The following is a 22,358-nucleotide window of genomic DNA, read 5'->3' on the forward strand; positions in this document are numbered from 1 at the left end:
ACATTTCATAAATTGACCATGGTGACAGTCGCACAATTCTATGAATATATTAGTAAGTATTCAATTGTGTATTGTGGGAAAATGATATATGAATTAAATAACAATAACTGTTAACAAAAATGTACCTTTCAAGGATAAAGTGATTTGAAATTAATGTATGTGCCTGTCAAAACAAACTATAACATTCTTTTAAGGAACATGTCAAAATATACACTAGCACCTTCAAGAATTAGAAGTCACCATTATGACTATCCTCAGTGGTTTGAAGGAAAATATTAACATAAAATAATAAAAGAAAAAATTAAGAAATGTCACATGTTCTGGATGGGATTAACAGAGGAATAGACTCTGAAGGGGGGAAAAACTACAAGATTTTTAATACTCGCTAAACTGTTGCTTATTCCATCCTGGAGCCTGTGTTGTGTCGAGAATCTGCCCTCACTCCTTTGGAGATCCTAGCCCCAAGTTCAGAGGGTGCATCATGTCCCAAAGGATGGTCTAGTAACCCCTCCCCCCCAGACCCCCTGCCAGCTTTCCCAGCAATCCTGCAAACCCTGGTGCTTTGTGACTTCAAATGCCACCTCATAATGTGAGAGCTCCATGTCATGCTGCACGAAGAAATTTACCAGGTACCAGTTGCCTTAGGACCAGACCTTTCCCCAACATCTGAGACTCCTCATCCTTTGCCAAGCGGGGCACTCATCCCCGCTGGTCAGGGAGAGGAGGGACTGGACTCTACAGCCTTTAACTTCCTGGCTGGTAGTACATGCCTGGGATGATCACATGGGATTGTCAGCGTCCAAGGCTGCCCTCGGGGCTACCACCGAAGAGCCCACGGAACCAGAGAGGAAACACCTTTCCAGTGAGTAACAGGCTGAGTTGGGGCAGCTCACACAGCTAGCGCAGCTTAAGTGTAATCAAACCACTGTTTTAATGTCAAATTCTAAAATTGTATTTAAATCACTTACAGGGGGGACTGGTGATGGGATAGCAAGTCAGGTTTCTTAGAATGTTCTGATTTTCCATGTCTACCCCACGTCTCCCAAATCAGTACATTCCTTGAGTCTTCAGAAATACAAGAAGCAGTCTATTGAGTATATAACCCTAAGGTATTTCTAATAAGGTTCATAGGTAGGTTATAGTGTCCACAAGAAGATTTTTGTGCCCTTGTGTGTATTTCTAAGGTGAAAGTTTTTATTCCAGTCATGGGACTTGAACTCTGGGCCTGGGTGCAGTCCCTGAGCTGTTCGGCTCAAGGTGAGTGCTCTACCACTTGAGCCACACCACCACTTCCAGTTTTCTGGTGCTTTATTGGAAATGAGTCTCACAGACTTTCCTGCCTGGGCTGGCTTTGAACCGCGATCCTGGGATCTCAGCCTCCTGAGTAGATAGTATTACAGGTGTGAGCCCCCATTGCCGGTCAAACTGTTTGATTCTTAAAATGTTGTTGCTTCAAATTCAGACTTCCAGCTGTCTCCACTGCCTATTGTTTCAGCTCCTAATAAGCAGTAACTCTATAAATAATATGATGTAAGTCCTAGTGCTGGCGGAATCTTCACAGCTGACCCACCCTCAAATTACCTCTCTATTTTGGTCTTTTATTTATTTTTATTTTTATTTTTGGGTCCGGTCGTGGGGCCTGAACTCTGGGCCTGGGCGCTGTCCCTCAGCTCTTCAGCTCAAGGCTAGCGCTCTACCACTTGAGCAACAGCACCACTTCTGCCTTTTTCTGCTTATGTGGTGCTGAGGAATAGAACCTAGGGCCTCGGGCATGCAAGGCAAGCACTCTACCACTGAGCCACCTTCTCAACCCCTTGATATTTTTTATTTTATTATTTATTTATTTATTTATTTATTTATTTATTTATTTTGGTCGGTCGTGGAGCTTGAACTCTGGGCTTGGGTGCTGTCCCTGCACTCTTCAGCTCAAGACGAGCACTCTGCCTTGACCCACAGGGCCACTTCTAGTTTTTGAGTGGTTTATTGGAGATAAGAGTCTCATGGACTTTCCTGCCTGGGCTGGCTTTGAACCATGATTCTCAGATCTCAGCCTCCTGAGTAGCTAGGATTATAGGAGTGAGCCACCAGCGCCCAGCGATATTTTATTTTAAACTTATCCAATGACTCCATCTATATTTGCCTTTTAACTTGTATCTTGTCATCATGAAATGTAATGTTGCAGTTGTATACATCATTAAATAGATAAGTTCAGTTATATTTTTTTTCAAATTTTGATAAGCATTATTCTGACCATGTAATCAATTCTGGGAAAATATATGCTATCCAGCCCTGGATGGTTATGTAATGTGTGCCAGAACAGACCCAAGGTGAACAGCAGTTAACTATGAAAAAGAGACAAGAAATGGGGAAAGGTGTATTTTACTTTATACCTTTATACCTTTGTACCAAAGGTTCCTACAACCTCAAATAATGGAGAAAAAGGAAACCTGCCAGGAGAATGTACAGAAAGGAGAATACTACACACTTCTAACTTAATAGAAAGGAAAGAATTTTATTCTACATAACTTTAAACATGAGGCAGCAGCTGGTATATTTGGTAATACATGAATGTGTGTGAATACTTAAGGTCAACCTGCTGCTGGGAAACATTAATTAAACACTTTTGTTTAGCATCTATCTTACTTTGTAATGGGAGTCTTAATTTTGAAAGAAAAAAGAACTTTGAATTGATAGTAGAGAATAATCACATACCAAGGGGAAATGAAATGATGGAAGTTAACTTTTCTGTTTTAATACCATTGTTTCTACGTTAGGCCTAGTAAAGTACATAAATGGAACAAATATGAATGCTGAACGACCATTTAATATTCTTCTGGAGAAAACTGGGAACTGCAGCTGGGTAGTGGTGTTCAAGGCACTAATTACAGTACACCACCTCATGATTCATGGAAACGAGGTAAGTTCAGTGTATACACCTAGAGCCATCATTGCCTTCCTTCGAGTACAAATAACTAAGTACAAAATTGAAAAATGTTTATTTCTTAAAGCCTTTCTTCCACTAATGACAAGTGGGGGTGAAATAGTATATACTGAAACATCTATTTCCTGCTTTTTTAAAAAATGAATCAGCCTTCTTTAAAGTACACCATTTACATGCTGCTAAAGTACTCACTGGTTATCAAACAGCAGAGTGGATATTTGTTGTTTAGACATCTTAGATAAATTAGACAAAAATCCCAATATTTGGCATTGCAAAGTGTGCCACATCATTACCTGTCAGCCGCGCCCCACACATCTACTCTTGCTATTTCACATATATCTTAATAGAACATAACAGAGATATCAAAAATAGAGCAACTATTATATGGGAGCTTGGTGATCCTAAAACATGAAAAGAATATTTTTTTGTGAGTTCTGTAGCTAGCACTCAGGGATTTGCACTTGCTTGATTTGCATGCTTTGCTAGCACTCTACCAATAGATCCATTCCTCTACCCTGGCTCTTTGCTGGTCAATTGGAGATAGAGTCCTGCAGACATTTCTACCTGGATTGGCTTCAAACCACAATCCTCCAGAACTTAGTCTCCTGGGTAGCTAGAATCACAGGTATAAGCCACCCATGCCCAACTGGGGAAAAGAATTTAAAGTCTATTAGCACAAATGGTGTTCCTACCAAAATAAAGTAGACTAAGATCCTTATTTTACTTCATATGCAAAAGATTGAAGAAATTTTCTGTGACATTAGGAAAGATTGATACCATAAAATTAAATGGACAACCAGGTGCCAATGGCTTACACCTGCAATCCTAGCTACGCAGGAGGCTGAGATATGAGGCATATGGTTCAAAGCCAGCTCAGGCTTACTTCCAATAAGCTACCAAAAGGCTGCAAGTGGAGCTGTGGCTCAAATGGTAGAGCATTAACTTTGAGCAAAAGAAGCTCAGGGATAACACCCAGGCCCTCAGTTCAAGCCTGTGAACTGGCACACACAAAAAAAGTTAAAAGGAATCCTGTGTGGTGAGACCAAAATAGGATACTGTTAAGGGAGAAATACAAAGGCACAATGCCTGTGTGCCTCTGCATATTAACATAAAAATATGTATTAAAACAAACTCTATATGGAAACAAGAGACCTCTCTTCTTTATTCATTTAATTTATTAACTTTTTATATTTTATTTTTTATGATTCTGTCTTCATTCCCTTATGTATGGTATATTTAAGTGTACATCTTCGGGCAGGTTGGGGGAGTACAGAACTTGGGGTAAAAAGGGTGAAAAAGTGCAGCAGTGGAGCTCACTGGACACTGGTTAAAGTGAACTGTAAAACTTGTGAGTGGAGATGGGAGGGAGGGACTGTGAGAGAAAGAGGGAACAGGAAGACACTGTGGAAAAGGAAATGTACTCTACCTGACTCATGTAAATGTAACCCCTTTGCACATTACCTCTACAATAACAATAAAGTAATTTTTTAAAAATTAAAAGGACACATTTAGAACATATACATTACAAACTAAAGACTAATAACACACAATTCTAAGAAAAAGGCAAAACCGTGAGTAAAAGTAATGAATAGAGAGTTCATGAAAAAGAAGACCAAATGGCTCAGAGCATACCCAAATTGGCAAAATTTAAAATATTACGATAGTGTAAAGAACTGAGAGGATTTTAATGAAATGAGAGCTCTCACATTCTGAATTGGGTGTGAATTAGCAGTTACTGCAGCTTACCACTTTGGAAAAGAGAACATTGAAACACCTTTAGTATTAAACAAGATGTATAACAACAATGTTGGATTTCACTCAACAACTTGTTTCTTCCATTTAAAATACAGTAGCACACACATATGTATATATGTGAAACTGTAAGGAAACAGATTGTAAAGATACTATGTTAAAATTATAATGCCAGTTACTTCTGATAGAGAAAAGAAATGGATCTTGGGGATGACTCCAAGGGTAATTTTATTTTAAATGTAATGCTTTATTACTCTTAGTATAAAAATATTCTCAAGGCAGGTTTGTCAAAACTCACATGCTGCCGGGCACTGGTGGCCCACGCCTGTAATCCGCCTGTAATCCTAGCTACTCAGGAGGCTGAGATCTGAGGATCATCGTTCAAAGCCAACCTGGGCAGGAAAGTCCATGAAACTCTTATCTCCAATTAACTACCCGAAAACTGGAAGTGGCGCTGTGGCTCAAGTGGTAGAGCGCTAGCCTTGAGCTGAAGAGCTCAGGGACAGCACCCAGGCCCAGAGTTCAAGCCCTATGACCTTAAAAAAAATGAAAAAAACTTAGATGCTGTCATTTCTACATAGCTAGAGCCTAGATATGTAAATTTTTTCTTTGTATTGTCTTGTACTATAAAATGACTCAAAAAGTAAAAGTATGGAATGATTAGACAGTCTTGGGGAAAGTATTTAACCTCTATTATTATTATTTAGCAGTATTATTATACCCTACCATTATTATTTACATGAGTAGGAAAGAACTGACAGTAGTGTAGATCATTATATGCAATCATGTTCAAGTTGCTTCTCCTAAAATAAAAACTGTGATAGAATTATATTAAATGTATAATTAAATTTATAATGACAAAAATCAATGAGCTTTCTTGGTATACAGAAACTAATTTTATAACTTGACACATTTGTTTGACAGCGTTTTATCCGTCATGTTGCATCTCGAAATTCTTTGTTTACTTTACACAACTTTCTGGATAAAGGTGTCCCAGAAGGTAGGCTAAATCTTTGGTGGAAATATTTCTGAGTGGCAAAGAGGAAAAACATTTAAAAAAATGTGAAGCTAAGAAATGTTTCTAAATTATAAATGTTATAACGTGTTGTACATTTTATGAAAGTAAATAACCTCTATATTTGTTAATATAGCACATTTGATTGCTTACTATGAATAACATAATATTCTGTTTTTAGATACATAAACATTAATGATACCTACATGGCCCTACTCAGTGAGACCTTGTTCAGCCTACCAAAAATTGTACCACAGCCTGTATGTCATTTCTCTACCTGAGTTATCTTCTTTCTACTTTTCACCATATATTTTGAGTTATTTCCTATGTCTTCACTAGAATGTAAAATCTATGAGGGCAGGGATGGTTCTCTTAGTTTGTTTACAACAAAAATTTCAATACTTAAAACCTAGGTATTGAGTGGCCTAGAGTGGGCACTCTAATTATTCAGTGAATGGATTAACTGTACAAATGTCAAGATATATTCAAAGATTGAGTAGTGAGAAGTTGAATTTATATCATGGCTTCTCTCTGATTTCTCCATGGAGTGAACAGCAATATCATTTGCTGAATGGAAAGAAGGAAGAAAAGGGAGGGTGGGGAGCACATGAGAACAGCAAGGGAAATGCTAAATATTTAAAATAGTCCGAAATACCAAAGGAGCTGATAAAGTTCAATTACTTCCTCTGTTCAGAAATGTAACCATCTTGCCACATGATAAATGGTGATACCAAGGCTTTAAGGCAATGAATACTATCTTGAACAGGATGTCAAGCTAGATGCTTACTAAGGGAATTTGTGCTTCAGAGATTTTGAGGTATACAGGAGAATGTGGACTGATAAGGGTTTTCATTTCTTGACATAGTATAAATCATATTGGTTGAATTGGAAATGATCAGCACATCTTATTTTTAGGTCCAACTATGTCAACCTTCATCAGACGATACAGCAGATACTTGAATGAAAAGTCACTCGTATATAGACTGATTGCATATGACATCACAAAATCCAAGAGAGGGTCAGTAAATAGAATTAGTTTTTAAGGAAAAACTAAAGTACTTAGTCCTTGTAATTTGCCAAAAAACACAGTTTGAAGTACCCAGTTTTTGGATGCCCCCTTACAGACCACCAGAGGCCACGATTAATGCAAACAACAAAGAGTTGGTTTATTACAAGCTTGAGCTTGGTTCTTCGCCCACTTGGTAACGGGTGAGAAACAAGTTTACAAGTTTAGGGGGGTTTAACACAAGCAGTTACATGATTGGTTAAAAATTGCATAGTACTGAGGTTTTGCTTTTGCTTGTTTTGTTTTTTGTTTTTGGTCGGTCATGGGGCTTGAACTCTGGGCCTGGGCGCTGTCCCTCAGCTCTTCAACTCAAGGCGAGCGTTCTACCGCTTGAGCCACAGCGCCACTTCTAGTACTGAGGTTTGAGTTTACCCTGACCACACATTTTTTTTTTTTTTTCTGGAACACTTGGGCAATTGCTCTGTTTTTTAAGGGTGGGCAGGGTTGGTGGCAACCTGCAGGTTTTTTTTTGTTTTTTTTTTCGAAAACTGTTCCTCTTTCGGAGTTATTCTGAGGGCAGCACAGCTACAAGTTGGTGGGGTTAATCTTAAAATGGAGTTATTTTAGCTCTTCATTCCCTCCTCTAATAAAGCATTGGGGACCAATTATGGTTCCCTAATTGGCACAGGTTTTTTTTGTTTTTTTTTTGGTTTATTTTTCTTCTTCCGGGCGTGGGGCCTGAACTCTGGGCCTGGGCGCTGTCCCTCAGCTCTTCAGCTGAAGACGAGTGCTCTACCACTTGAGCCACAGCGCCACTTCTGGCTTTTTTCTTTTTTTCTTATGTGGTGCTGAGGAATCGAACCAAGGGCCTCATGCATGCAAGGCAAGGGCGCTACCACTGAGCCACCTTCCCAGTCCCTTGCTACAGTTTTTTATATTTACAGTTTGGTATTGGGATTTTAGAACTAATAGCCTGCGCTGATTTTTTTTTTAACAAGGTTTAATTGTGAGTAACAAAATTAACAGTACCAAAGGCCCTTACATTTTTTTTTTTACCACTTTGACTTTGTGTATTACAGCTAACTTTAATTTTATACCAGCTGTACTTATAAGCTTTAATTTTTAAGATATACTTAGACCATTTGCTATATATTTAAACTTTTTGAGGTTTGTTTTTAAGACAATTTTTACTTTTTTTAATTTTATTTAGAGGATACCAATTTTTTTAATTCTTAAGGCTTTCTTTTAACTATCCTTTTTTTTTTTTTTTACAAGTTCTATTACAAGTTGCTAATGTCATGCTCCTTCACAAGCTGTTAGTGACTGGGGCTTATGAATTTCTTTTACCTTTTATAGGACAGATGGGGTGATGAGGACTATGAACACCAAAAAGCTGCTAAACATACTTCCAGTTATTCAAACCCAGTTTGATGCTCTTCTTAATTTTAATGTAAGTCTTATAAATCCCTTAAAATATTAATGGATGAAATAATTTAACTACACATAGCAGAAGGAGTTATTTTTAACCTTAGTGGTAATTGAATTACTATTTGATTTTTTAGGCAAGTCCCAATGAAATAACTAATGGAATAGTACGTGCTGCTTTTATGCTCCTCTTTAAAGATTGTCTTCGTCTCTTTGCAGCCTACAATGAAGGAATCCTTAATCTTCTAGGTAATGTAAAGCATAAACATTACTTTTAAAAAGAGGATTCTGAGTAAAGACTATTTGTAATTTTTTTGTCAGTCATGAGTCTTGAACTCGGCCTAGGCACTGTCCTTGAGCTTTTCCACTCAAAGCTAGTGTTCTACCACTTTGAGCCACAGTGCCACATTTGGTTTTCTGGTGGTTTATTGGAGACGAGTCTCACAGACTTTCCTACCCAAGCTGGCTTTGAACAATGATCCTCAGATCTCAGCCCCTGAGTAGCTAGGATTATAGGCAAGAGCCACTGGTGCCCAGCTTGTAAAAATCTTTCTACCTTCAGATTCATATTTGCTATAGATTCAAAACTGAAGATCATTGCAGAATCACAAAAATGTTTAAGTAATGAGATATTATAGTGCCTTTTTACCTAAATAGTATTTGGTTAATTAGGCAAAGACTTTTACATTTTTAATATAAATATTAAGGAATATATCTGTGGAATTACCAGATAAGAAACAAGGGGTGTTATATTTCTACATATTAAAGCCTATGTCCACCAAGGTCAAAGAATACTGTTCTGACTTTTGTATTTTTTATTTGTTAGGCAAGTATTTTGACATGAGGAAGAACCAATGCAATCAGAGTTTGGATATTTACATCGCGTTCCTTGCAAGAACAACCAGATTGGCACAGTTCCTGAAGGTTGCTGAGGTACAGAAACTAGTTTCTGTCAAAGGAATTTTTTGCTGTTTTGTGCATTGTTTTAGTACCCTATCAGCAGAATGACTCCAAAATTAAATCAAAATGGACATGACATAGTCTTTACAGGAGGTGAACAATACCTACAACAGGTCTTTAGATAGTAATAGAAATACCTGAAGTAAGCTTACGTTTTTCCTGATGCTCATAAGGACACAAACACATTAAATACAGAAAGAACCACTCCTAGACAATAATGGTGAAACATAAATCCAAAGAGAATAATAAACACATTTCACTCAGAAAAACAACAACATGAATAATGACCAACTCTTGAAATATTAAAAATTAGTACAGATTTGTGGATAGGTGCTGGTGGCTCACACCTGTAATCCTAGCTATTCAGGAGGCTGAGATCTGAGGATCATGCTTGGAAGCCAGCCTGGGCAGAAAAGTCCACGAGACTCTTATTTCCAATTAACCAGCAAAAAAAAAAAAAAAAAAAACAGAAGTGGTGCCATTGCTCAGTGGTAGAGCACTGGCCTTGAGCAAAAAGGCTTAAGGTCAGGGCCCAGGCCCTTAGTTCAAGCCTTCCAACTAACACATAAAATAAAATTTGTATACATTTGTATGAGAGCTGAAATACAGCTTACCTCTTATCTAAATTAACAAAGACTTAATACTTTACAAGTCTTTTAAAGTCTATTCTTGTGTATATATGTATACACACACACACACACACACATTCTTTTATTTTGCCTGTCCTGGGGCTTGAACTCAGGGCCTGGGCACTGTCCCTGAGCTTCTTTTGCTCAAAGTTAGCACTTTACCACTTGAGCCACAGCCCCACTTTTTCTGTTTATGTGGTACTGAGGAATCAAACCCAAGGCTTCATGCATACAAGGCAAGCACTCTACCACTAAGCCACATTCCCAGCTCCACAAAGTATATTTTTGCCTGACATGTTTTTTCTTGACTGAAGGTAAGAAAATGTCACATTGTTTGGTATACTTTCTCTTTTGTGTATGATGATCTCTCTGTTTTAGTTGCCATTACCTGCTGTAATGTGTATTGTCCCCTCTTTTTTGTGAATTCAGGAAGTTGGAATTCATCAGAGCAACATTCCGTATCTTACTCAGGTCAGTGACTTACGTATTTAAGTATTTTTTGCCCATTTGTATGTCTACCATTGTATGTTATTGCCGGAGCCTGCCAGCAACGAAAGGGAATCCTGAATTAGGGGGCGAGGATGCGGAAAAATAAAGACATAAGACAAAGGATGGGGTCAGGAGGTCTGCAGCTCAAGACTGCAGCACCGTTTATTTTTAACTTTCCCTAATATATACTATTAGAAGTCAAGAGGTAACATAAGGTTACAATAGTCCAGAAAAACAAGGAAAATTTCAGTAAAAACAGGACAAGGTCAACTGGTAGAAAGTAAAACAAACTCTGCAGGACATAGCAAAGCAATCCCAGGCACCTGGTGTTTTTAAGTAAGCCAGTTCCTTGTACATGCCTTCAAGTGAGCACCAGGGTCAAGATGACCTTTAAACTTTACTGTCGGCTCCCAACATGTTATATTTGTATGCCTATTTGAAGGTGTACTATATTAACCATCATCTGAGATTCCATCTTTTGTTTATGCTTACATGCCTGTCTTTTTCTTTCCCCATAAACAATATTTTCACACACACAGTGTATCACAGTAAGATAGCTATATCATGTGTTTTAAAAGGAAGAGCTCACCAGTAGAAATAGCAGAGTATTTTGAATAACAGACTTAGGTTAAGGATTGTTTTATCTACATTTTAGGTGTGTGATTTGAAGCAACTGATTTTCATTATCTGTTCCCCCTTTTCTCTTTCTTCCTTTCCTTCTTTCCTTCTTCCTTTCCTTCTTTCCTTCTTTCCTTCCTTCCTTTCCTTTCTTTCTTTCTTTCTTTCTTTCTTTCTTTCTTTCTTTCTTTCTTTCTTTCTTTCTTTCTTTCTTCCTTTCTTTCTTTCTTTCTTTCTTTCCTTTCTTCCTTTCTTTCTTTCTTTCTTTCTTTCCTTTCTTTCCTTTCTTTCTTTCCTGTGCTGATACTGGGGCTTAAACCCAAGGCCTTGTGCTCTTGTTTGGGTATTTTGCTCAAGGCTGGTATTCTACCACTTGAATCACACTTTCACTTTGGCATTTGCTGGTTAATTGAATTTAAGAGTCTTGAGGACATTTCTATCTGGGCTGACTTTGAACCATAATCCTCAGATCTCAGCCTCTTGTATAGCTAGGATTATAGGTGTGAGCCACAACCAACTCTGTTCCTCATTTTTACACCTGCAAAAGCATATGATGTTATTTTCTATCCCTTAACAACATTGAAAGGATCAAATGAGCTCAGACTTTTCCTTCCCCAGAAACTCGACATGAGTGAGTTTGATGGGGATGGGACCATTGCCCCTGTATCCTTTACATGTGTTTAAATGGTCACTATTTTCTGCTGTCCTCTTGGGAAGCTATTTGTTTGCTTAGAGAGAGGGGCTGTTTCAAAGACAGGATATCAGCTGATCTTTGAAACAAGGACTCATGCATGGACGGTAGGCAAGTAGTCTTAGTTTTCACTAAGTTGTCTGGTTTGTCAGGGACCTTACTCAGTAGCCTAGACTGGCCTGGGACTTAATTGTCCTAGGATTATAGGCATAAACCACAACGCTCCAATCCCAGCTCATCATTAAGATGAGTTGATTCTAATTATAAGTCTAGAGGCCAGGAAGAGAGGTAGGGCAGATCTTGATGAGTTGTGTTACTTGTGTAGAAGCCTGTGTATCTTTTCCAACTAAGGGAATAGCAGAGATTTCTGGGGGAATCTGGAGACCCTGGACTTTCACATTCTTCCCTTTAGATGTTCCCATCTTATATAGCAAGGCCTTTCTTGCTTAAGACTGAAGAATGAAAGGCTGCTGGAGACAACACATGTAGAATGCTCAGTGTCTGATTCAGGTGGCAATTTGGGGTATGAGGAAAGCTTGTGGGGAGAGAAGGTGTTGGTGTGGAAGGGAAGAGTGGTAGAAAATTAAGTGTGGTACTTTGGGAAAAGGGAGATTATAGAACCCAGAACACAAGTGGAAGTAGTGGCCACAAAGAGGATGAGGGAGTAGGAATAGAGAATGGTTATAGATGTAAATGAAGCATTGTTTGGTGGCCCACAAAAATGTAGTTTCTGCCTGATGGCTCAAACATCTTTGAAAGCAGGAAATGTGTTCTGTCAAACATTGGGATTTGCACACAGATATTAAACCCTAAGAGTGGTACACTGGTTAAATAGTACATGGCTTCCTGAAGGAGTGATCAGATTACCCCAGTGTGGAGACACTGGTACAATGAAAATGTTTGGGTTAGTACAGAAGATAAAAGACACAATCTCAAGTTCCTGGGTTCAGAAGATGGACCAAGTACTAGAGAAGCATGGCTAAGTGTCTGTTATAATGTAGTACTCTGATATTTCCCTTGCTTCCCTGGGGGAAGTCTTGGAGGCAGGAAGAGGTCTTTTGGTGAGGCTCTTGTTGGTGAATGTTCATGCAGATCCCCCATACATTCATCTGCGAATCTGCCCAAGTTACCAAAAGAGCTTCCTTATCAGTACACTGGCCTCTACCCTCAGCCAGTACAGTTACTTTGTCCTGGCCAACAGCTTTCCTGGAAACTCCAAAGTGGAATGAATGCAGGGCAATGTGAGGGAATGGAAAGGTGAGAACAAAGCCAGTCCCACAATGCTCCTGCCAGGAAATCTCCTTGACAGAGGTCTGCGAAAACAATGCCGTTTGAAGGAGCTTTTGTCAGCTAGGCCATGGCTAGATACCATGGAATGGGAAGGGGTAGCCACTCTTTCTGTGATGGTGAATTGTTTCCAACAGTTTTTACCTTTTGTGAATTAAGGGTAAACTGCTAAACTGCTCACCATTTGAGAAATCCCTTCTGGATGTTATACCTCTAAGGAGGAAATTTGCCTCATTCCCTCAGTTAATACTTTCTGCCTTAACTTGTGGCCATGTGGTTTGTCTGTATGTCTGTTGCTCTCCTTTCCACTCTTCCCTGCAGTTCCTGGTATACAGAACTTCCACAAATGTGTGCGTCAAGGTCTGCTCTGCCTGTGATCCAGTGTACCATACTCCACACTAGAGCAGTTCAAACATAATGACTCTGGGCCATGGTAGTTGTCAGAGGTGCAGGGGTTGCTAGCCAGTTTGGCCATAGTGTGTGCTTATATGTATTTCCCTCACTTAGCACAGCAGCTTCATGGTTTGGTGCAGAAGTGTCTTAATGTTCATTTGAAAGTATTTGTAATAATATAATGGATTATGAGTTTCTAAACCTATCAAAGATTAACTATTTTATAATCATTTTAGGCTCCTCACAGTTTAATTGAAGCACTAAAACAGCATTTAGCTTCTTTGGAAGACAAGAATGATATCTTGCCTCCTTATAGGTAAGCTAATAAATGTCTCAATAGAGGTAATTTTCCCCTCAGCTTAAATTATGAAATTGCCTAAGTAAAGGGCGCTGTCTATCTATTCCCTTTGGGGCACTTATAGGAGGATATATGTGTTTCTATTTATCGTTCTTGTGATCTCTTTAGTCTCCAGCATACATTTATCCCACTCATCCCAAAGAGTCCAGTTGTGGAAATTTCAGCAAGCAGAGTTTTGTTTTCAGGTAATATGACATTATTTCATGATTACATCAGTGATCATTGAAGACAGGATTAGAATATTTATTTCTTCCACTCTTCAATCTATCTTTTCCTGAAGCATATATGCATACTTATGAAGTGCTTGGTTTTCTGTAACAATTGAGCAAAGTATACAAATTATAGTATACTACCATCTTTGCATTTTCGAACAGAAACACACACACACACACACACACACACACACACACACACTTCTAGAGAGATATGTAAGAATGAGTTAAAACAAGCTGCCTCTCAGAAATGTCTGGCTATTCATAAAAGAGATAGAAGGAGAGTCTTCACTGAATACCCTACATGAACTTCATACCTTGGAAATAATTACTTGTTAATCTGTACATTTTATGAAGAAAATATTCACATGCATACAAAGTGACATTTTGGACTGTTTGAGGTAGAAATCTTTTATAGTCCATTAAGGTTAGTTTAGTTTATATAAACTTACAAGAGTCAGTACTTTTTTAAGAATTTTGCTTGGTGATTGGTGTCATGTTGATAGTCTGAAATTGGCCATGATAGTAGCATTTATACTATAGAAATGGGCAAAGCCAACCTGGCGCTGGTGGCTCACGCCTATAATCCTAGCTACTCAGGAGGCTGAGATCTGAGGATCAGGGCTCAAAGCCAGCCCGGGCAGGAAAGTCGGTGAGACTCTTATCTGCAATAAACCACTAGAAAACCAGAAGTGGCGCTGTGGCTCAAGTGGTAGAGCACTAGCCTTGAGCTGAAGAGCGCAGGGACAGCACCCAAGCCCAGAGTTCAAACCCCACGACCGACCAAAAAAAAAAAAAAAAAGAAATGGGCAAACCCTGGCTGGGTGCTAGTGGTTCACACCTGTAATCCTAGCCACTCCAGAGGCTGAGATCTGAGGATCGCAGTTCAAAGCCAGCCAGGGCAGGAGAATCCATGAGACTCTTATCTTTAATAAACTGCAAGAAAAGTGGAAGTGGTGCTGTGGTTCAAAGTGGTAGAGCACTAGCCTTGAGCACAAAAGCTCAAGGACAGCTCCCAGGCCCTGAATTCAAGCCTTACTATTGACAAAGAAAAGAAAAGAAAAGAAAAAGAAGAAGAGAAGAGAAGAAAGGAAAGAGAGAGAAAGAAAAAAAGAGAGAGGAAGAAAGGAAAGAGAGAGAGAAAGAAAAAAGAGAGAGAGAAAGAAAGAAAAAGAGAAAGGAAGGAGATAGGTGGAAAGAAAGAAAGAAAAGGAAGGAAGGAAGGAAGGAAAGAAAGAAAGAAAGAAAGGAAAGAAAAAAAGTAAAGAAAAAAAGAAAAAGAAAGGAGCAGCCTTCAGTATTGTTTTGGTCTTCATTGTATCTGGAGAGCTGTTTGTTCGATATTTACTGGCATGTGGCTTCTCATAGACAGGCATATTTTGTTTTTATTTAATGTGTTATTTTGTGTCTTTGATGTTAGATGATTCTTTACTCATTAATAGACAAATCCATGTATTAATGAGCTATAATATCATGATTTTATATATTTAAATAAAATTCTGTTCCTAATTTAGCTTTGAGACTTTAACTGCATGTATTTTAACTGTAATTTGTTCTTATTTTTCTTTTGTATATATGTATATATTTCAATGGATATATCTTCTGCATTTTTAATGGGTGAGTCTGACCAAAATTATGATGAGTATAAATCTTTTGCATAAAGTCATATGTATAGCAAAGACATTTGCTTAATTTCTCAAAAAAAAATGATCACTCACTTTTTTGAATCTCTGTGGTTTAGGACTCAAATTTCAAAAAATATCATTTTTGAAGCAATATATTTCAAAAATATCATTTTAGAAAAAGTATATTATAATCATTAAATACCTTTCTGGGTATAGACATATGTTAAAATTGGCAATACATATTGTTTTCTTTAACAGTAGTGAAAAATTCATTGCAATTAAACAACATGGTGGTACATGTCCATAATTCCAGCACTTAGGAAGCTAAGATAGAAGGATCATAAATTCCAAGCTATCATGGCTTGCATAGCAATCTTAAAGAAAGGTTGGGCTTATATTTTGCTACAGACCTTGTTTCAACACACCCACCCCCTTACCCCCCCCCCCCACACACACATAACAGGCATTGTATCTCACACTTATAATCTCAGCTACTTGGGAGGGAGAGGTTGGGAGGAGCACGGTATGAAGTAGCTTAGATGAAAAGATTACGAGACTGCAAAAACAAAAAATAGAGTATGATGGTACATGCTATAATCTCAGGCAAGTTGTAGATGTAAGTACTAGTGCTAAAATATTATGAACATATTCTTACCTGTTCTAAAACTTATTTTTCTTGGTAATTTGCTATCTCCAATAGGATATAAACACAGAAAGACAGATTTTTTTTTTTTTATCCTTTTTTTTGGCTTCCTGCCATGTCAATAACTGCTGCCACTTTAGTACCTTGTACAGTGTCTGGTGCATGAAAAGTGCTCAATTACAACTGAACAGCTTGGGCTGGGAAGGTGGCTCAGTGGTAGAGTGCTTGCCTTGCATGCATGAGGCCCTGGGTTCGATTCCTCAGCACCACATAAGCAGAAAAAGCCAGAATTTGTGCTGTGGCTCAAGTGGTAGAGCACTAGCCTTGAGCTGAAGAGCTGAGGAAGAGCACCCAGGCCCAGAGTTCAGGCTCCACAACCACCAGAAGAAAGCCAAAACAAAACAAAAAACTGAGCAACTAATTTAAAGTTTGTACTCTTTTATGCAATCATTTGAACTCCTGTTACTTTGCAATGGGTAGATATTTATATATGTTTATATTTTCATTTCATTTTCTGTATTCAGATTATTTCTGCTGCATGCTATGTGGCATTATCTTCACAAGTTCCCAAGTCTGTTGGAGGCAGTCAGCAAGGTGAAACAAGCAGAGCAAGAAACTCACATGACTCACTGGCTGGCCTTGCAGAAAGTAATCATCTGTTTTCACAATCAATCTTTTACATATTAAATATTTGAAATAAAACAGTACATAAAAATAATATAAACTTTGTGTTTGTTTTTTGAAACAGGTCTTAACTTTGGAGAAAGCCCTGTCAATGAGTAAGTTTGTTTTTGCTTTTGTTTTTACTTAAACAAGATACCAGATATATATCAGAGGAAGGGACTCATAAGAGTCACAACTAGAAAATAATTTTAAATCAGATATAGTAAGTACTTGTTATAAAATTATAACATGTAGATTTTTACTTAAAATGGAGAATTTGCTATATTCTGTCTCCTGAAAGTAAAATTCTTTGTTAAAATATACTATATTACATAGTTTCTACCCTGTGATAATCTGTTCTGGGTTCATATAAAAGATTTTCTTTTTCTGAGTATGTTTAAAAAAAATTGACATTCTTCATAGTCTTTTGTATTCTTGGTTCTTTCCTTATTTTGTGATATATACCATATTACATGAATGATGCTTATTTTGAAGCAAAGACAACAAAATTACCAGCTATAACTCCTGAGTAAGATAATCAGTTATTTCAGTAAGAAAATTTCAACCACAAATCAAAAGGAAAGTAAGAAGGAGAGCTGGGGCTCAAGTGGTAGAGTGATAGCCTTGAGCAGTAAAACTCCGGGACAGTGCCCATGCCTTGAGTTTAAGTCCCAGGACCGGAAAAAAAAGGAAGCAAGGGAAAAAAGATAGTTTCAATTCTAGGTCATAGATAAAAGGGAATGTCTCCCAGTCTCTCCTTTCCTTTTTTGCTTTAGGTATTTTTTCAGTTAGAATAACATGTGTTTGCCTGCAGGCCAGCTTTAAACCACAGTCCTTCAGTATAGATGGTTTCCCAGATACACACACACACACACACACACACACACACACACACACACACACACACACTCGGGCTAGTCCTGGGGCTTGAACTTAGGGCCTGCGTGCTGTCCCTGAGCTAATTCCAGTCTTTTTTTGGAAATGAGTCCCACAGGTTTTTCTGTCTGTGCTGGCTTTGAAGCATGATTCTTATATCTCAGGCTTCTGAGTAGCTAGGATTACAGGTATGAGTCACTGGTGCCTGACCAACCTGTAGTTTTGTAGTACTAAATCTTGCATTTAAGTACAATTCACTTTGAATTGATTTTTATATATAGTATGAGAATAAGGTCTGATTTTTTTGCATTTGGATATCTAGTTTCCCCAATATCATTTATTAAAACTATTTTCCTTTTTCTATTAGAACTGACATGAATCAGCATCAGGTTTCAGAGAAGGAAATGATTGATGGAATGACCTGGCAGTTAAACACCTGCACATGCACATCAAGCATCTGGGATTCCATTTCTGCTCCTAGCATGGTAAAAACCTATGCTGTATAATTGCTTTAATTTTTTAAATAAATATGATGTAGAATATAATGTAAATATTTGTATTTAAAAAAGGAGAAAGTAGAGGTGTGGCTCAAGTGGTGGAGCATTAGCCTTGAGTGAAAATCCCAAGTGAAATCATGTGAGTGGGGATTGGAAGGTGGCTCAGTGGTAGCACCCTTGCCTTGCATGCATGAGGCCCTGGGTTCGATTCCTCAGCACCACATAAGCAGAAAAAGCTGGAAGTGGCGCTGTGGCTCAAGTGGTAGAGCACTAGCCTTGAGCTGAAGAGCTGAGGGACAGCGCCCAGGCCTAGAGTTCAGGTCCCACGACCGGACCCCCGCCCCCCCCCCCCCCGACAAAAAAAAAAGAAATCATGTGAGTTCAAGACCCATTATCAACCTCCGAATAAGTAAATAAATAAACGTATATGAAAAGTAGTTAGAGAAAGAATAAATAAACTTGATTTCCAGAGCTTTTTGTAGTTGAGATTTGCACAGGTCTACATCATTTATTTTAAATCCACCGAGTCAAATGTGTGTGTGTGTGTGTGTGTGTGTGTGTGTGTGTGTGTGTGTGTGTGTGTGTTTGCCAATCCTGGGGCTTGAACTCAGGGCTTAGGCACTGTCTCTGAGCTTCTTTTGGTTAAGGCTAACACTGTACCACTTGAGCCACAGCACCACTTCCAGCCTTTTCTGTCTATGTGGTACTGAGGAATTGAACTCAGGGCTTCATGCATGCAAGGCAAACACTCTACCACCAAGCCCCATTCCCAGCCCTCAAATGGTGTCTTGGAATTTAAAAATATAAAGCATGATTAAGAAGCTAGCAAAATAATTATAAAGAAAGTTTTTAGAGACCTCGAATATAGGAATAGTCTGTTATAATTATCCAGGTGTTTATTATTATTGTTTTTCCTGCATTCCTCATATCCCAAGTGTCTTTCTGGTATCATCTCCCTTTAACCTGAAGAACTTTCATGAATAATACTGGCAATTCTGATGTTAACAGTTTTGACTATGAATCCTTATATTTTTTCCATTTGAGAATAGCTATATTTCACCTCGATTCTAAAGCAAATTTTCAATGAATATAGAATTCCATATTCATTTTTTTTTTAAATCGGCACCTAAAAACTATGTCACTTCATTCTGGCCTCCATTGATTTCTGAGGAAATCTATAGTCATCATTCTCCAATTGGGATTGTGTTATTTTCCTGTGTCTGAGTTTAAGATGTCTTTCTTTACTTTTCACTTATGGGAGTTTGTGATATAGCTTGGCATAAATTTGGGAGGGGGCATTTATCCTCTTTTGGGGTCATTCACCCAAATTTGCATTTTATGTCATTTGCCTAACTTGAGAATGATTAGGGAAATTTTCTGCCATTATTTCTTCAAATACTTGTAAAAAATCATTATACTCATTCTCTCCTCATATTTCATTAGACATTGTCCCACCGATCCTTGAGACTTTTTGATTCTTGGAAATATTTTTATTTTTCTGTTCTTTATACTAGATAATTTCCTTTGGTCTATCTTCTATATTAGATTTAGTCCATGCTGTATATTAGATCTAGTCAGTGAGCTAAGAAAATTCATAAATAGGTTCCCTCTGATTTATTCCAGTTTCCTGGTCATAGCTTTACTTAATCACTTCAGTGACTGATAAGTCAAGATCTAAAATGGTGATAAAAGAATTTAAAAGAAATCCCTTTTTATTAGTGTTCCTGCTTTCATGAAGTCATAGCTGCACCTGATAAAAGAGAAAACTCTTCTCTGTCAGATATTTAGCTCTTACGAAGATCATTGTGTTTTTGTGTCTTGTTTATTTTACTCAACACAATATCTTCAAGGTTTACCCACTTTACAGTATGTGTCCAAAGGTAATTCTCATAGATTTAATGGACAAATAGTAATTGTACATTTTTACTGAAGTATAATGTGATGTTAAGAGGTATCATGCACTATGGAAAGACTGTAAATAAGGCTTCATCTCCTTGATTTTTTTTTTTGTGATGAAAATATTGAAAAATCTGTTCTTCTAGCATTGTAGGAAGAAGTATTAATAGTACACTGGCTGGCAGGCCTTCGACCAGGAGGAATTTGTCATATTATACGAAGTGTTTGGGAGTAAAGGCTGTGAGCTGGGTACCAGTGCTCATGCCTGTAATCCTAGCTATACTCAGGGGACAAAGGACTGAGGATCGTCATTGAAGCCAGCCTGAGCAGAAAAGGCAGGGAGACTCTTATCTGTAATCAACCACCAGAAAAGCCAGAAGTGCAGGTGTGGCACAACTGGTAAATTGCTAGCCTTGAACAAAAAAAGCTTAGGAATATCACCCAGGCCTCAAGACTGACACACAAAAAATAAAAGAGTACAGGCTGCTTTGCTAGACTGCTTGAGTTTGAAATTAGGTGGGAGTCTACTTAATATCTGTATGAACTTGGATAAGGTTTGGAACCTCCCCATGTCTCAGGGTTTTTTACCTGTAAAGTAAGGATAAAATAGCACTTATAGAATTGTTGTAAGGATATATGTAAAGTACCCAGAATAGTTTCTCGGTCACATAAGTGCTTTAAATATTAGCTAGTAATGTAGTGCTGGTGGTGATAATGACAATGATAGATGATAGCAATTTTGTGCCACAGTACTCTTACCCACTAGTACATGAGACATGAACCATTAAATTGAATCTCGTTAGCTCTCAGGTAAGGTTGTAGAAATAAGAAAGCAAGTAGAATGATAATCACCCCAAGTAACAATAATGAAGATAGTCTAGGAAGATTATGAACACACTGGGCATTATAGATTTTTCTAGAACTTCACATCACTTTATTATTACACTGTAGTGAAATTCTCATTAGATAGTAGCAGAAGTTATACTATACAGTAATTGGGACTTTGCTTCAAAGTACTACCTCCAGTGGCTTATTCAGGGACTCTAAAGCAATTGCCTATATAGAGAGTGGTTTAAAAACTCCAAGATAGCCCCACCACAGATGAATGCATCCAAAAATTGTGGTATCTATACACAATGGAATATTATGCAGCCATTAGAAATGACAAAATAATGGCATTTGCAAGGAAATGGATGGAGCTAGAAGGAATCATGTTGAGCGAGGTAAGCCAAGAGCAAAGAGACAAACGGTACATGGTCTCCTTGATAAGTGGATGTTAAATCCAAAATGTTAGGTGATACTACAAAATTAACAGGACTTAAGAAACAAAGAACTTCCACTCATCTGATCGAACCACTACTAAATATCCCCAGGCTGCTGATCACATGTATGGTGTATATGTGTACACCGTTATATATTATAGACTGTGATAGACAATTTGCTCCAGGAAAGTTAGAATGAACTTGTGATGAGCATCATTATTCTACAATACTGTGAAATTTGGGAAATTATGTAATCACTTAACCACACACACAAAAAAAAGAACCTCGGGGAAGGTAGCGAGGGAAGGTATAGTAGGGGGAAAACAATGGAGAGGGTAACAATGCCCAATAGGAAGTGTACTCATTACCTTACTCATGTAACTGTAACTCTCTGTATAGTATCTTTACAATAAAAAATAAAAAAAAGAAACAATAGCAAGAAAGAAAAAAAAATAAAAACTCCAAGATAGAAGGGAAGAGGTATGGAAGAAGGGAAGGAGGGAAGGGGAGAGGAAGGAAGGGAAGGAAAGGGAAAATGGAGAATAAAGAATAAAATATTTTTGTAGCTGAGTGCCAGTGGCTCACTCCTGTAATCCTAGCTATTCAGGAGGCTGAGATCTGAGGATCAAGGTTCAAAGCCAGCCTGGGCAGGAAAATCCGTGAGACTCTTATCTCCAATTAACCACCAGAAAACCAGAAGTGGTGCTGTAGCTCAAGTGGTAGAGTGCTTGCCTTGAGCTGAAGAGCTCAGGGACAGCGCCCAGGCCCCAGAGTTCAAGCCCCTTGACCAACCAATATGTGTGTGTGTGTGTGTGTGTGTGTGTGTGTGTCTGTGTGTGTATACATATACATATTTTTAAAAACCTTCTGTGATATTAAGGTGTGAATGTGGTTAAAACTCTTTATGATTTACACTGATACATGGCCAGGTTCCAAGTGCCAAAGGGAGTGTGGCAGATTTCATGTTAGACATCAGTAATCCAAGTACCTGTATTAGAATAACAAAGTTTGAGGCAAAAAGTATGGATTACAGAGTGAAAATTATGAAGGACCAGATGAAAAGCCAGATTATTTCCCAGAATCTTTTTCCAAGTAAGCATGAATGATGAATGGAGCTGAT

The 22,358-nt window shown here is 38.1% G+C and overlaps 1 protein-coding gene across 1 annotated transcript; it reads left to right on the forward strand.

The window, feature by feature from the left end:
- The first annotated feature begins 783 nt into the window (after positions 1-783).
- Positions 784-18,089, forward strand: LOC122097045 (phosphatidylinositol-binding clathrin assembly protein-like). The gene is made up of 12 exons (XM_042667523.1): positions 784-862; positions 2,775-2,917; positions 5,618-5,693; positions 6,624-6,726; positions 8,071-8,164; positions 8,277-8,388; positions 8,966-9,072; positions 10,158-10,199; positions 13,443-13,522; positions 13,673-13,749; positions 16,793-16,823; positions 17,951-18,089. The coding sequence occupies exons 1-12, from the start codon at positions 784-786 to the stop codon at positions 18,087-18,089; spliced, it is 1,083 nt and encodes a 360-aa protein (XP_042523457.1).
- Positions 18,090-22,358: the final 4,269 nt, after the last annotated feature.

The sequence above is a fragment of the Dipodomys spectabilis genome, unplaced genomic scaffold (assembly GCF_019054845.1).
Source record: "Dipodomys spectabilis isolate Male_0828 unplaced genomic scaffold, ASM1905484v1 ptg000411l, whole genome shotgun sequence".
NCBI classification, from domain to species: Eukaryota; Metazoa; Chordata; class Mammalia; order Rodentia; family Heteromyidae; genus Dipodomys; species Dipodomys spectabilis.